The sequence below is a fragment of the Pteropus alecto genome, unplaced genomic scaffold (assembly GCF_000325575.1).
Source record: "Pteropus alecto unplaced genomic scaffold, ASM32557v1 scaffold116, whole genome shotgun sequence".
In the NCBI taxonomy this organism is placed as follows: Eukaryota; Metazoa; Chordata; class Mammalia; order Chiroptera; family Pteropodidae; genus Pteropus; species Pteropus alecto.
This window is the reverse complement of record NW_006439189.1, coordinates 661401-674030: the sequence shown is the minus strand read 5'-3', so window position 1 is coordinate 674030 and position 12630 is coordinate 661401. Positions and strand designations below refer to the sequence as shown.

The 12630-nt window shown below is 40.7% G+C and overlaps 1 protein-coding gene and 1 pseudogene across 3 annotated transcripts in view; both read left to right on the top strand.

Annotated features, from left to right (window-relative positions):
* Positions 1-12630, top strand: part of TENM1 (teneurin transmembrane protein 1) — a 756077-nt gene that overhangs the window by 703645 nt on the left and 39802 nt on the right. For all 3 annotated transcript variants that reach the window (XM_006916168.3, XM_006916167.3, XM_006916166.3), the window contains 2 exons: positions 9103-9275; positions 10456-10691. In XM_006916168.3, the coding sequence (XP_006916230.1) occupies positions 9103-9275; positions 10456-10691 (409 nt within the window). The remainder of the gene's footprint in view (positions 1-9102; positions 9276-10455; positions 10692-12630) is intronic.
* On the top strand, positions 7009-7127 carry LOC112483232 (annotated as a pseudogene).

The following is a 12630-nucleotide window of genomic DNA, read 5'->3' as shown; positions in this document are numbered from 1 at the left end:
TGTTGCAAAGAAGGCACTTTTCTTTTGGTTTCCTACTGACATCTAAGCCTCTTGAATCCCTGCTTTATATAAAGACTTAATAATGCTTTTTAAATTTTCTTGTAAATATTTAATGATGCTCGCTACCCTCAGTTTCAGTCCCTGTCAGTGTCAGCGACAGTCTCGTCAGCGTTTGCTCAGATTCCTCTGGGGCTCTGCGGTATTTGGTCTCAGAGGATATGGGAGGAGTTGCCCTTTGGGTTCAGGGTTGCGGGCTGTTGCTCAGCCTTGATTTTGCAACCACAGCCAGCAAAAATCAACTATTGTTCCTCTGTGGTCCTGTCCCGCTTTTCTGCTTTCTGCCCTGATTATTGAGCCCTGCAGCTTTCCCAGGCAAGGCTGTTCAGGGAACTCGCCGCTCCTTCTCCCCTCCCCTTCCTCCTGCAGGGAGCTCTGGTGGCTGTGAGAAGCAGCTTCTTTATTCTTCTCAGTCCACTGCCCAATACCCAGGGTTCTGACCTGTGGTAGCTTTTATGCACCGATCCCATGCACAGTCATACTGGTGTGAAGTTTAGATGTTTTTTGTTGAGTTTTAGATGTTCAGCCTATTGTTGTTTCAAGGGGAGAGATCTGGGGACATCTTTCACTCTGCCACATTTCCAAAGATCTTCTACAGTTTTTGACCTAAGCAACTGCATGTTGTACTTTCCCTTTACCAAAGTGGAGAAGATTATGCAAGGAATATATTATACCAAGTGAATAATCAGGAGTTCAATTTTGGATATGACCAGTTTGGTTAGACTTCCAGGTGAAAATATCAAGTACATGATTGGATATATGAGTCTGGAATTGAGTGGAAAAGCTGGAAATTTGAAATTTGGAGATCCAAATTTGGCACTCACCAGTGTTTAGACTGTATTTAAAGCCATGGGATGGGATGAATCTGAGATCTCCATGGAAGTGAGTGCAGACAAGGGAGAAAAGAGATCTGACTGAACCTGGAGAAATCTAATGTTTAGAGTTGAGGATATGAAAAAGGAACCAGCAAAAGAACTTTGAAGAAAAATCCAGTGAAGTAGGAAGAAAACCAGGAAAGTGGGATGTCCCAGAAGGCAAGTAAAACAGGAAGGAGTGATCAGCTGCATCAAATACTCTTGATAAGTCAAGTAAGATAAAGACGGAGAATTGACCAGTCTCCTGCTATGGAGATTATTGTTGACCTTGAGAAGAGCAGGTGCTGTGGTGCAGTGGGAGACAAAAGCCTGAACAAACAGGTTTAAGAGAGTGCACACACACATATTCATAGCAGTGCTATTCATAATAGCCAAAAAATGTAAAGTACCATGTCCATCAAGTCATGACTAGACAAACAAAATGGGGTATATCTAGATTATAAAATGTCATTCATCTGTAAGAAACAATGAAGTTCTGACTCATGTTTCAACATGGATGAACCTCAGAAACAGTATGCTAAATGAAAGAAGCCAGACACAAAAAGACAAATATAGTATAGTTCCATTCATATGAAATGTTCAGAAAAGGCAAATTCATAGGGGCAGAAAGTAGATTAATGGTTGCCAAGGGCTGGGGAGAGGAGTGAATGGAAAATGACTGCTTATGAATATGGGCTTTATTTTAGGGGTGATGGAAATGTTCTAGAAGTGGTAGCGATGGTTGCACACATTGCAAATGTACTGAAAGCCAGTGAATTATATACTTCAAAATGGTGACTTTTATAGCATATGAATTGTATCTTTAAAATAATAATTAAAAAAAAAAAGTGACTGGGAAAAGAGGGATTAGAGACAGAGAGTAAATAATTCTTCTGAGGAGCTTTGCTGTAAAGAGGAGCAAAGAAATTAGAGCTGGAGGAGGAATGTAGTAAACATGAGTTTTTTTTAAATGAAGGAAATAACAGTATATTTGTACGCCTATGAAAATAATCCAATACAGAGGGGAAAATTGATGATGCCGAAATGAGAAGAGATTGTTGTAGTCAGATCAGGTTGTGTGCCTGGTTCCCACTGGTGGTATTTTGATGCATTGTGTGGCAAGCAAGACACTTATGGTGAGTGGAGCTCAGGCCTCTTACCAGGACCTGGCTGGCAGTGAGTGAAAAGGTATCAACTAACATCATCGTTGTTAAATAATCAATCTGGAGCCACTAGCAGATGAGAAACACAGGCATCCACATGGGGGTAATCATGGAATTTTATGACCACAAAAACATTACAAGTCATTTCTTCCTTCTCTCATCTTCCTAACTCCAGCCAGGAATATGCTAAAACCCTCTTGACCAAATAGTGTCTGTGCAGAGAAGCTTCCTCTTCCTCCCAAAGCAATCCATTCTGGTGCTGAACAGGAGTCCTCCACAAAACACTGTCCTTGTCCCTTCTTACCTGCACATAAAGAAATGAGAAATTTCCAACCTACATAATGTAATTACTTCTTCCTACAGTCTGCTATGTACAAAATCTGACTTCTTTCACTTATCCTCAATGCATTAGCCATCTGTGAACACTCCTTTGAGTTTTTCCTTGTTTTTTTTTTGAAGTTGGGGGAACAAATAATGGGACCTAATATTCTAGTCAGGGTCAGAGCCATGCTGACATAGTAGAAGGTGGCCTTGCCACAGACACCAGACCCTCCTAAAAGAACTTGAGCATTTCTCTGAGGTGAGTGGGAGACTGCCTTCTGTGGCCAAAGGGGACAGTGATTTGCCAAGGTGGAAATAGAATTTCTGTTCTGAAATGAGAGACAGAAAAAGAGAACAGAAACAGAAGCAAAATTTGGCAGGATGCAGGGCTGCTGTGGAGAGGTAGTTAAGCCAATAATCCATTCAACTTTCTACGATCTGCCGCAGTGGAAAGGAGAAATGACACAGATGACCCTGAACACTAGATAATCCACATGGTATTATAAAATGCATCTTGTACAGTCATAGAAAGTGGGCTTGTATTGTGTGGTGTGATGTTTAAATAATTTATTGGTTTTCATAATTCCGTTTGACTTGGACCAGGATCAAAATCACACACCCCAAGTATTAGTACTTGATACTTGACTGCTCCTAAATGTCCTGAGTGTTAGGGGAAAAGCCGACCACAGAGAAATGGCTAGCAAGGAGGTGACTGTCAAGGCAGGAATAATGGCTGAATAAGGCAGGTGTTCTGGCCCGAGAGGCTGGTGGGATCCTAATTGCAATAACCCAGCCACAGTTGAGGTCCGAGGTCGGGGTCCAGCTATTCACACAGCAGCCAAGCCTTCTTTGTCTATGAAGCTGCAGGAAGAGATAAGATGTAGTTCCCTTGAAAAGCTCCTATTCTACTAAACTGAAAGGGTCCCAGATTGAGGCCAAAATGTCAGTATGTCACTACTGAGGGTCTGGGCTGAGCTGACAGTTTCTCAGGCCCTTTCCCTTTGTGGGATGCCCTACGCTCCAAATGAGATGGCTCATTTACATGATCTCTTAATCCCTAGTCTTCTGAGTTTTCTGTTTCTGAACTTCTTCAGCATATTCCCTGGGGTCCCTCCAAAAACTCCATTCACTGACAACTTAGAAAGGCCCTCATAATAGTTCTGGGTTCCCTCTAGACTGTTTTACAAATGGTCGGTTTTATGGAAGATGGCTAATGAAGGATTCTTTCTCTTCCCTGATAAGATTAGAAAGGGGTGGAGGTGAGGGGGGGGAAGGGAGGGACAAGGTAAATAAGCCATGTCTCTGGATGAGATATTTGCATGAGTCCCATGCAGAACTAGTTATATGAACAAATAGTCCAAACATCAAAAAGTTTCCAATGTTTTCTAGGATCTCAAAGTAGGGAGGGAGCTAAGGTACCATGTGGTCCAGCCCCTTGTCTCCAGGCAGGCAAAGGATCTCGATTAAACAAGATGAACATAAAATGGCCAACTGCTCCTCTCCAGTCTTGCCAAGTCATCTCTCTTTGTGCTTTATGTCCTTGATAAGGATCAAGATTGGACAGACAGAATTGTCATGGGTCATGCTGGGGAGAACTGCTATAGAGACATGGAATGAAAAAAGGAAGGGAGACTGTGGCAAAAAAAAAAAAAAAGCTTTCAGAGGCTGTTAGGGAAGACTAGCTGAGCTGTACAAGACATCTGTGTAAACTGAGCCTGGCCTCCCAACTCCACCATAGACTAGCTGAACTGTACAAGACATCTGTGTAAACTGAGCCTGGCCTCCCAACACCACCATAGATGGTTCTGTCTGTTCTCTAACCACACTAACTCTCTCATATCCACCCCATCCTCTCCATTTCCACTAGCAGCCTCCAATTTCACTCATTCAACAAGCATATGTAGTGTGAATCTACTCTGTGCCAGATACTGAGAATACAGAATTGAATGAGACACTGTGCTCTCTCTCTAAAGATTTGAGAGTTTACAACCAGTAAGGAAGATAGGTCTCAATGATGGGCAATTGTGATATGTTTAACAAAGGCAAGAAGCCACCACCTTCTCTTACATAGACTGAGGTTGCAGCCTCCCAACAGTCTTCCTGCTCCATAGCTCTCTTTCCAAGATTTACTGCTACCAAAGTACTGCTTGAATCATACTGTTCTCCCCTGAATAGTTCTCTATGCCTCTCCATTGTCCACTGACTACCTGCTTTTCTCCAGAGCCAGTTTCCCCATGCTCCGATTCCAAAGTGCCTCTCCAGCCTTATCTCCCACTCCTCTCCCAGGGAAACTTTGCACTCCTGCAATTCGGTCCCTTCAATGGATATCCCATCCACCTGTGTGCTTTTCTTCATGCCATTGCCTCTGAAATGCCTTCCTATCCTCCCCAATCTCTACCTAACAAAGGATTAATCTCTATTTCTCTTTCACGACTCAGATACCACTTCTTTCTCTTCCTTCTTCTCTTCTGCTCAGCTCAGCGACTTGCTTACAGAATTACATGGCAATATTCTGGCATTAGAATGATTCATCTGCATATCTTATCTGTCCCACTAGACTTTGAATTTCATTCAAGACTGATATTTATTGAATGAGGGACAAATGAAGGGCATTATGAACTTGGAGCGGAATCATAGGATGCCAAATGAAGTTATTGGTGAGGAAAGGGGACACAGTATTTCTGAAAGAATGCTTATTAGGTTGTTCAGGTTTCTGGCACAAAAGGGTAAAGAAGGTCTGTTTTCTTTAAAAAAATGAATTTGCCTTCTGAAATCTTCAATATTTTCTTGAAAGCAAAGGTAGAGGAGCTTCTAGTTTTTACTCTGTATGGTTTAGCTCTAGCTAGCAAGGGAAAGGAAAGGCTACTCCTTATGAAAAAATATGAGACCCAATATATTTTTCATAAAGTATAAATATCATTTCCCCAACTAAACTATATGCTCCTCAAGCACAAGAATGAATTCTAAATTTCCTTTCCAGATGTTTCCTTTGCTTCACAGGGACATGTGTATGCTCCTTTACAGAGTAGAATTCTGTAAAATCAGGTCAGGAAGGAACAATTTGATAGCAAATCTCCTCTTACCGGATCCACTTCTGATGCCTATAAAGGCCACAGTCATTGCCTGATGGTGCAATTCACCAGCCAGAATTTGCAGGCCTTGTTAAGCAAGTGCTACTCCCAACCTGGGAGGAGGAGGATGTTTATACCATGTTATGGCCTGAGGGCATCAGTTGTAGCATATTGGCTTGTACTCTCTGCACCAAAAAGTGCAGGCACAAAAGAGAAAAATAGCAGAAGAGATTTTGATTGAACCTGTGTCTTTGACATTCTATCTAGAAACGTACATTCCCCTGTGATAGAGGAAAAACAAAACTCAAGCAAACAATAGAGAATTAAAAGATCCCCTTATTTCTTATCTACTTTTAAGCAATCTTCTCAAAGTTGTGCCTGTCATTCTTCCTTTGGAAATGACCCCACAGAAGAGAGGCGGGCCTGTGCATTTCAACCGAGGGCATTATAAATAATTGAGTACGTGATAGACACCACACTGCAGATACCACCAAATGTAATTGCTTTGACTGCAACTAGAATTGGGATGCATGAGGGTGTTAAAGGTGGAATGCTTTGGATTTGGGGGGATTTTCCTTCAGTTTTATTGCAATATAATTGAAATATTGTGCTGTATAAGTTTGCATACAGCAGTTCTTATGTATATTGCAAAATGATTACCATGATAAGTTTAGTTAACATCCATCATTTCATATAGATACCAAAAAAAAAAAACAGAGAAAAATTGTTATTTTTCCTTCTGATGAGAACTTTTAGGATCTACACTCTTGGAGACTTTCATGCACACCACATAGCACTGATAACTATTGCCATCATGTTATTCATTACATCTCCAGAACTTATAACTGGAAATTTGTACCTTTTGACCACCTTTATCCAACCACCTATCCCCAGCCACCACCTCTGGTAACAACAAATCTGATCTCTTTTTCTATGAGTTTGGTGTGTGCAGGTTTTTGTTTTGTTTTGTTTTGTTTCATTCTGTTTTGTTTTAGATTCCACATTTTAGTGAGATTATATAGTATTTGTGTTTCTCTGTCTGACTTAGTTCACTTAGATAATGCCCTCAAGGTAGAGTGCTTTGTTTATGATAGAGTAAAAATCAAATGTGTACTTTCGAATGTGCCTAACCAGCCACAGAAAGGAAATCAGGCAATATAATTTTCTAGCTACACAGAGATTGGGCAGGACTGTGGGAAATTCTACCTGATCCTCACACCATTGCCTCCCTCACCAGAGAAAGAATAGGCAGCAGCCTCCCAGCTGGATCCAGATAATTACAGTTTTATCCAGGATTGTTCAGCTTTTTTTTTTTTTTCCAAATGAGCACCAGTGACTAAGCTGAATGTTTGGTGTTGGAGGGTAGGTAGGAAACCAAATTTATCCACAGGCCACTGCTAAGGTTCATTGGAATGTTTGGCTCTTATGCCTTTGTTCGTGGGTGGCTCAGTTGGCATCCAGTCTTTTTGTCTTGACCTGAGGAGTGGACCCAACCACTGCCCTCACCTTTAAAAGAAATCTCACTTTAAAACAAGAGGCTGAGTCTATGGCCATGCCACCCTGAACACGCCCAATCTCGTCTGATCTTGGAAGCTAAGCAGGGTCAGGCCTGGTTAGTACTTGGATAGGAGACCACCTAAAAATACCAGGTGCTATAGGCTTTAAAAAATATATAAAAATAAAAATAAAATTAAAAACAAGGGGCTGAGTGACTGGGAAAGAAGGAAACATTCCCAAGCTACGAAGTCCATGGGGGAACCTGCATGCATAGTACCTTAGGTTAGATTTCCTGGAGGAATCATTAAGAGAGACCTTGCCAAAGGTCAAGGAAACCTCTTAGGAATCAGGAAAGGGTCACCAGAGGTGCTGGCAATGGATGTGAAAGAGAGGAATTACCTGTGTAACCCAGGCTGTGGGGCCACAGTTTCCCTCATGAGGCAGGCCTACAGCAGTTTTCTTCTGTCTGCTGCCTATAAACTCCTCCCTGCAGGGTAAAGCAGCTTGACACTTTGGGAGAATCAAAGCTGGATGTTATTTTCCTCTGCTGGAAGAAAGACCAGGCAGACAAAGTTTGGCTATGCTAGGCATTCAAGCCTTTCCATGCTCCTTTCTCATCAAGGGTTTTCTTCTTGCAGGCACAGAGCCTCAAAGCAGGCCCTGGGCAAACAGGCTGAGCAGGCTGGAGGATTTTGCCATTAACCTTAGGCACAAGCAGCATCTTTTGGCTTTTTCTTGATAATGAGGCCTTAGCTGTATAATAACATCACACCAACAGCCATTATGACTGAAATCCATTTAAACAAAGGGTACACCCAATTAAACAATTAGGGCTTGGCATAACTATGATGTCAAATGACCTATTTGATTTTTTAAATTTGTCTAAGTCTATTTTAATTGCTAATGTGTGTGTGCACGCATACACATACTCGTGTACACACAGAACTGAAGTTGAGGCAGCATTGTGTATAGCTTCAAGTTCAATTCTTCAAGTCCAGCCCCTTTCTCCGAACTTACCAAAAGCTAGTCTGAGCAACAATCCAAGCTGAATTATTTAAAACCTAGTAGATTAACACTGAGTCACTATACCATTTTGCATAATTGTTGAGGGAGGAGGTAGTAGAGTCAGACTCCACCATTGTATCCAGGCTGTATCCTGATCACTTTGGGTTAAAAGAATGTAATTGGTTAACATTTTAAAAGCAAATAAAAGTGCTTAGATATTTTGTAATTTGCAGCTTGAAAAGAAAACAGTGATGGGTTTCTAAGTGCATGTCTTTACTTTTAATGAAGTGTTTATTTTTCATGGTTCTATTGGCAATAAAAGAACAGCTCCACATCAAAAGCCTTCAGGGAAGCAGTTTTCATTTAGAGGACAGTGAGATTGCCAATAATTCTGATGTTTGTTTGTTTTTTTTTTTAAGTAAATTCACTCGACTATATTTCTAGATATAAGTTATTGCCTGTTATCTCAGATAATTAATTATTTTTGTCTCTTACCCATATAAGCAAATTATAACACATTATGTACTATACTCAAAAAGATTTTTAAAAATTAAGTGACACTGAGATCAGAGGGCTGCAGAATGTTTGAATGAACATTCTCTTCTGTGCTTGTTCATTTTGTTGGAAGAATGATTCATTCATTTCAAATTTGGCAACTTAAACAGTAGAAAATATAATTTTTCTATCACATTGCAAAATCAGTTTATTGCCCTTCCCAGGCTTTAAGCATTCATTTGTGCCTGTTTCCTTTGCCAACAGCACCCTCTTCTGGGTTCTGTCATCCATCGCATCTAATAAAATAGACCCAAATTGCAAATGGAGGCCTCCCTGCAACATTGCACACAGCAGGACACGATTCATAAATCAGTTTACACCCTGGTGACTCATTACTAGATATATTTTTTTTTTCTGTAAAACAGCACAGCTCAAGGAAGTCATCAAAAATTCAGAAGCTGCAAAAAATACCTTTGTTTGATTAATCATCTCTCCGACCTTTTCTTCTTATTGAACAAGATTAATAATCCTTCTTATCACTCAAAGTTAAACTGCATTAGTTGCCAAGCGATTTTCATTTTCAAAGGCCTGTTATCACTGCCAATAGGCTTCAAAGTTGGCATTGGTTCCATTCCTCAGGTATGACTCCGAGGGACATCTGACCAATGCAACATTTCCCACTGGAGATGTCAGCAGCTTCCACAGTGACCTGGAGAAGCTGACAAAAGTGGAGCTAGACACTTCCAACAGTGAAAATGTCCTCATGTCAACCAACTTGACAGCAACTAGTACCATATATATTTTAAAACAAGGTAAGAATATTTCCAACTTCGCCTGACTATAATAGCTCTGAACTTCTACCCTCAAATCTCTGTACACCATTAATAAATAGAATTCACTTCTGGCTGAGAAGATGCCTTCTTATTAGTTTTTAGCTATGAAGGCTGAAACCCAGGCAAAATCACCCCTTTCACAAGTTCACATAGCAACCTTGAGCTACATCTCTGTGGGAGTCACGAAGTTACATCCTTGCCAAATCCTCTCTTCCATCAAGTCATTTCCTAGCACCCAGCTGTGTGTAAACCTCTTTTAGGTTCTGAAGGGGTTAGAGCAAAGAAATGGAGTCTGCGCCCCATCTGAGATTAACATTCAAGATTCATGCTGACATGGGTGAATAAAAAGGGTAAATTAGGATACACACTGAGCAAGAATATAAGTGAAATGAGATAATTAAAGGCTCATTCTATTCAAATAAAGTAAGAAAGAACAGAAGATAAAAACAAAGAAGGGAGGGTGGGGAGAAGGGAAGGAAGGAAGGAAGGAAGGAAGGAAAGAAGGAAGGAAGGAAGGAAGGAAGGAAGGAAGGAAGGAAGGAAGGAAGGAAGGAAGTAGGTTAGACTTAGAAGGAATGTCTTGGAAGCTCAAAAGGAAGTGGACACACAGAAATTGTTTTCTCTTTGCCTAGTCATTAAGGACTCCTTCTGTTTTTAGGTTGTGGGGCCAGACACAGAACTGTCCAACATTCAGATCCATCTTAAAAGAATCAGTGGCAACCTTTGTCAGTGTTACTATTTTGTTGAGTACAGCAATTGTGCTGGTGTCCCCAGGCAGTAAAGATGCCTAGTTCAACTTGATACTCTTTTTATGCTAGCTCCCACCATAACAAAGTGAGGAGGCCAATCCACCAAGTCAAAAAAGGAGTTAATGAGGGAATTCTTTAAAAATAAGAAAGAAAAAAAACACCCTGCAGTATTAGACAGGAGTCTTTTATCCAAGAAACGAGATACCCCAACTGTGAAAATAACAAAACCCAAATGGACAGAGGGAATGCCTGCCTCTAAGAGTGGTTGTCTAGCCCAGAAGGCAGTTGGGTCCACAGCATCCCACCTGCTCATCCCTTCCCAAACTTGCCTCCTAAAGCTTAATTTGTCTCTTCTCTGCTTCCTGTGCTTTCCTTTCTCCCTGCTCTTTCTCCTTTGCTTCTGTCTACAGAAAATATCCAAAGTACCTATCGGGTGAGTCCAGATGGCTCCCTACGTGTCACCTTTGCCAGCGGGATGGAGCTCAGCCTCAGCTCAGAGCCCCACATCCTAGCTGGGGCAGTCAACCCAACCCTGGGCAAGTGTAACATCTCACTGCCTGGAGAGCACAACGTAAACCTCATTGAGTGGAGGCAGAGGAAGGAACAAAACAAAGGCAACATTTCAGCTTTTGAAAGGAGACTGAGGGTAAGGCTGAGGGTAAGGCTTGACCTTATACAAGATATAGAAATTTCATTTTATGTTTGCAAACTGCAGAGAATTTCTAATCTGAAGTCCCATTTCTCCAAAACTTTTCTAGGTAACTGTCTAGCTTATATGATATACTAAATCAAGAGAGGGTGCTAATGATGGATAATGGTTCAAGATCCTTAAATGAACAGTCTAATAGGAGCTTCTTTTGTCCTTACCCTGCTGAATTACTCTAATAGTAGCAATTTCAGACACCAAGGTTTGTGTAGAGAAATGTCTTTAGTCAGGAGGCCCTCTAGAATCCTTCATGGCATGCCCTGGAGGTAGTTATCAGGTCGACCTGGTTGATCCAAGTTCCTGCTTTTGGGTAGTTTATACTTCATTTGGAAAGACCAGGCAGGCACACTCTGAAAGATGAGAGACATAAGGTGACATTTGGACAAAGACAACATAAAAGAAAAAGTCAATGAATTATATCATTGCCATGAATATATATGAAGGGCCAGAGGGCTAAAAGCTAATACTGAGATTGAGCTACCGGTGCTCAGAGAGAGCTGCCGGGGGAAAATTAAAGATTTGGGAGTTTTCGAGTCCTTACCAAGCACAGTTCACCACAGTTAACCAGGTATTTCTCAGTCCAAATTTACTTTCTACAGTGCACCAAGCCTACTACCAACACAGAACTCTGCCTGTCCGTTCTTAAACATTAACCAATGTTAGAATGATGTAACCAGCTTTCCAAATATAGTGACTTTCAATATCAGCCCCAGAGCAACTGCCAGCCTGAAGGAAATAATCAGTCATTATTGAGACCAGGTCTGCTTTGAGCACCTGTGTCATGCCTGGGATGCCTGGAATGCTTGCATTTTCTTCACTCATAGAAAAAATTCACTCATAGTAAAAATGTGGTAAACTTTAAGCTGTGGAAATGCAACAACAAACAACCACCCAATTCCAGTGAGAAGCAGTCAAACTAGTCCCATGGCTTGATATAAACAAACTTATCTATGACAGTGCTTGCTTTTCAATCACTTCCATTGGTGACACTAAGACATAGATTTCAATGGATGTTTTTCATAACAGCCACTAAAGTTGTCTAGACACACAACTTAATGTGTATGATTTGTTCCATTTACCAGTTTCTAACAGAATATTTACCAGATACACAGCTGAAATGAGAAGTAAAACCAGTCCAAATAGACTTGTCTGGTGGATATCAGGTAGAGTTTCTATCAGAGTTCTAGAAATGGCATCTCCTGGGTAGAACTCTGGAGGGGAGAGTTAGAAATATGCAACTTAAATGACAGAGACTTCAGGAAGGTACTTCTGAAAAAGCTCAGTGAGTTCCAAAATGGGTCATATCAACAATTTCAAGAATTAAAAAAACAACTAGATGAGCAGATTAAGGAGATTGAACCTTCAAAAAGAACACAATAGATCTTTTGGAGATAAAAAAAAAAAAACACCCTGGAAGAGTTGAAAAACGAAATAACAACCTTGGGAAATAGAGTCGACTGAATGGAGGAAAGGATCAGTGATATCGAAGACAGAAATCTAGAAATAAATCAGAAGGAAGAAGAGAGAAACCAAAGAATGAAAAATAATGAAAGAGAAATATAAGAACTAGCTGACACCATCAAGAAAGGCAACATAAGAATAAGGGATATACTAGATGGAAAAGAGAGGGAAAACGGATCAGAGAGCATATTGAGATAAATGGTTGACAAGAATTTCGCAACTCTAAGGAATGAGCTGGAGCTTAGAAACCAAGAAGCTAACAAAATATCCAATTATCTCAACCCAAAAAAGCATTCTCCAAGACACATTATATTAAAATTATCAAAAATCAATGACAGGGCAGCTAGGGAAAAGAAGATGGTAACCTATAAAGGAAAGCCCACTAGACTCTCTCCGGACTTAGCACAAACCTTACAAA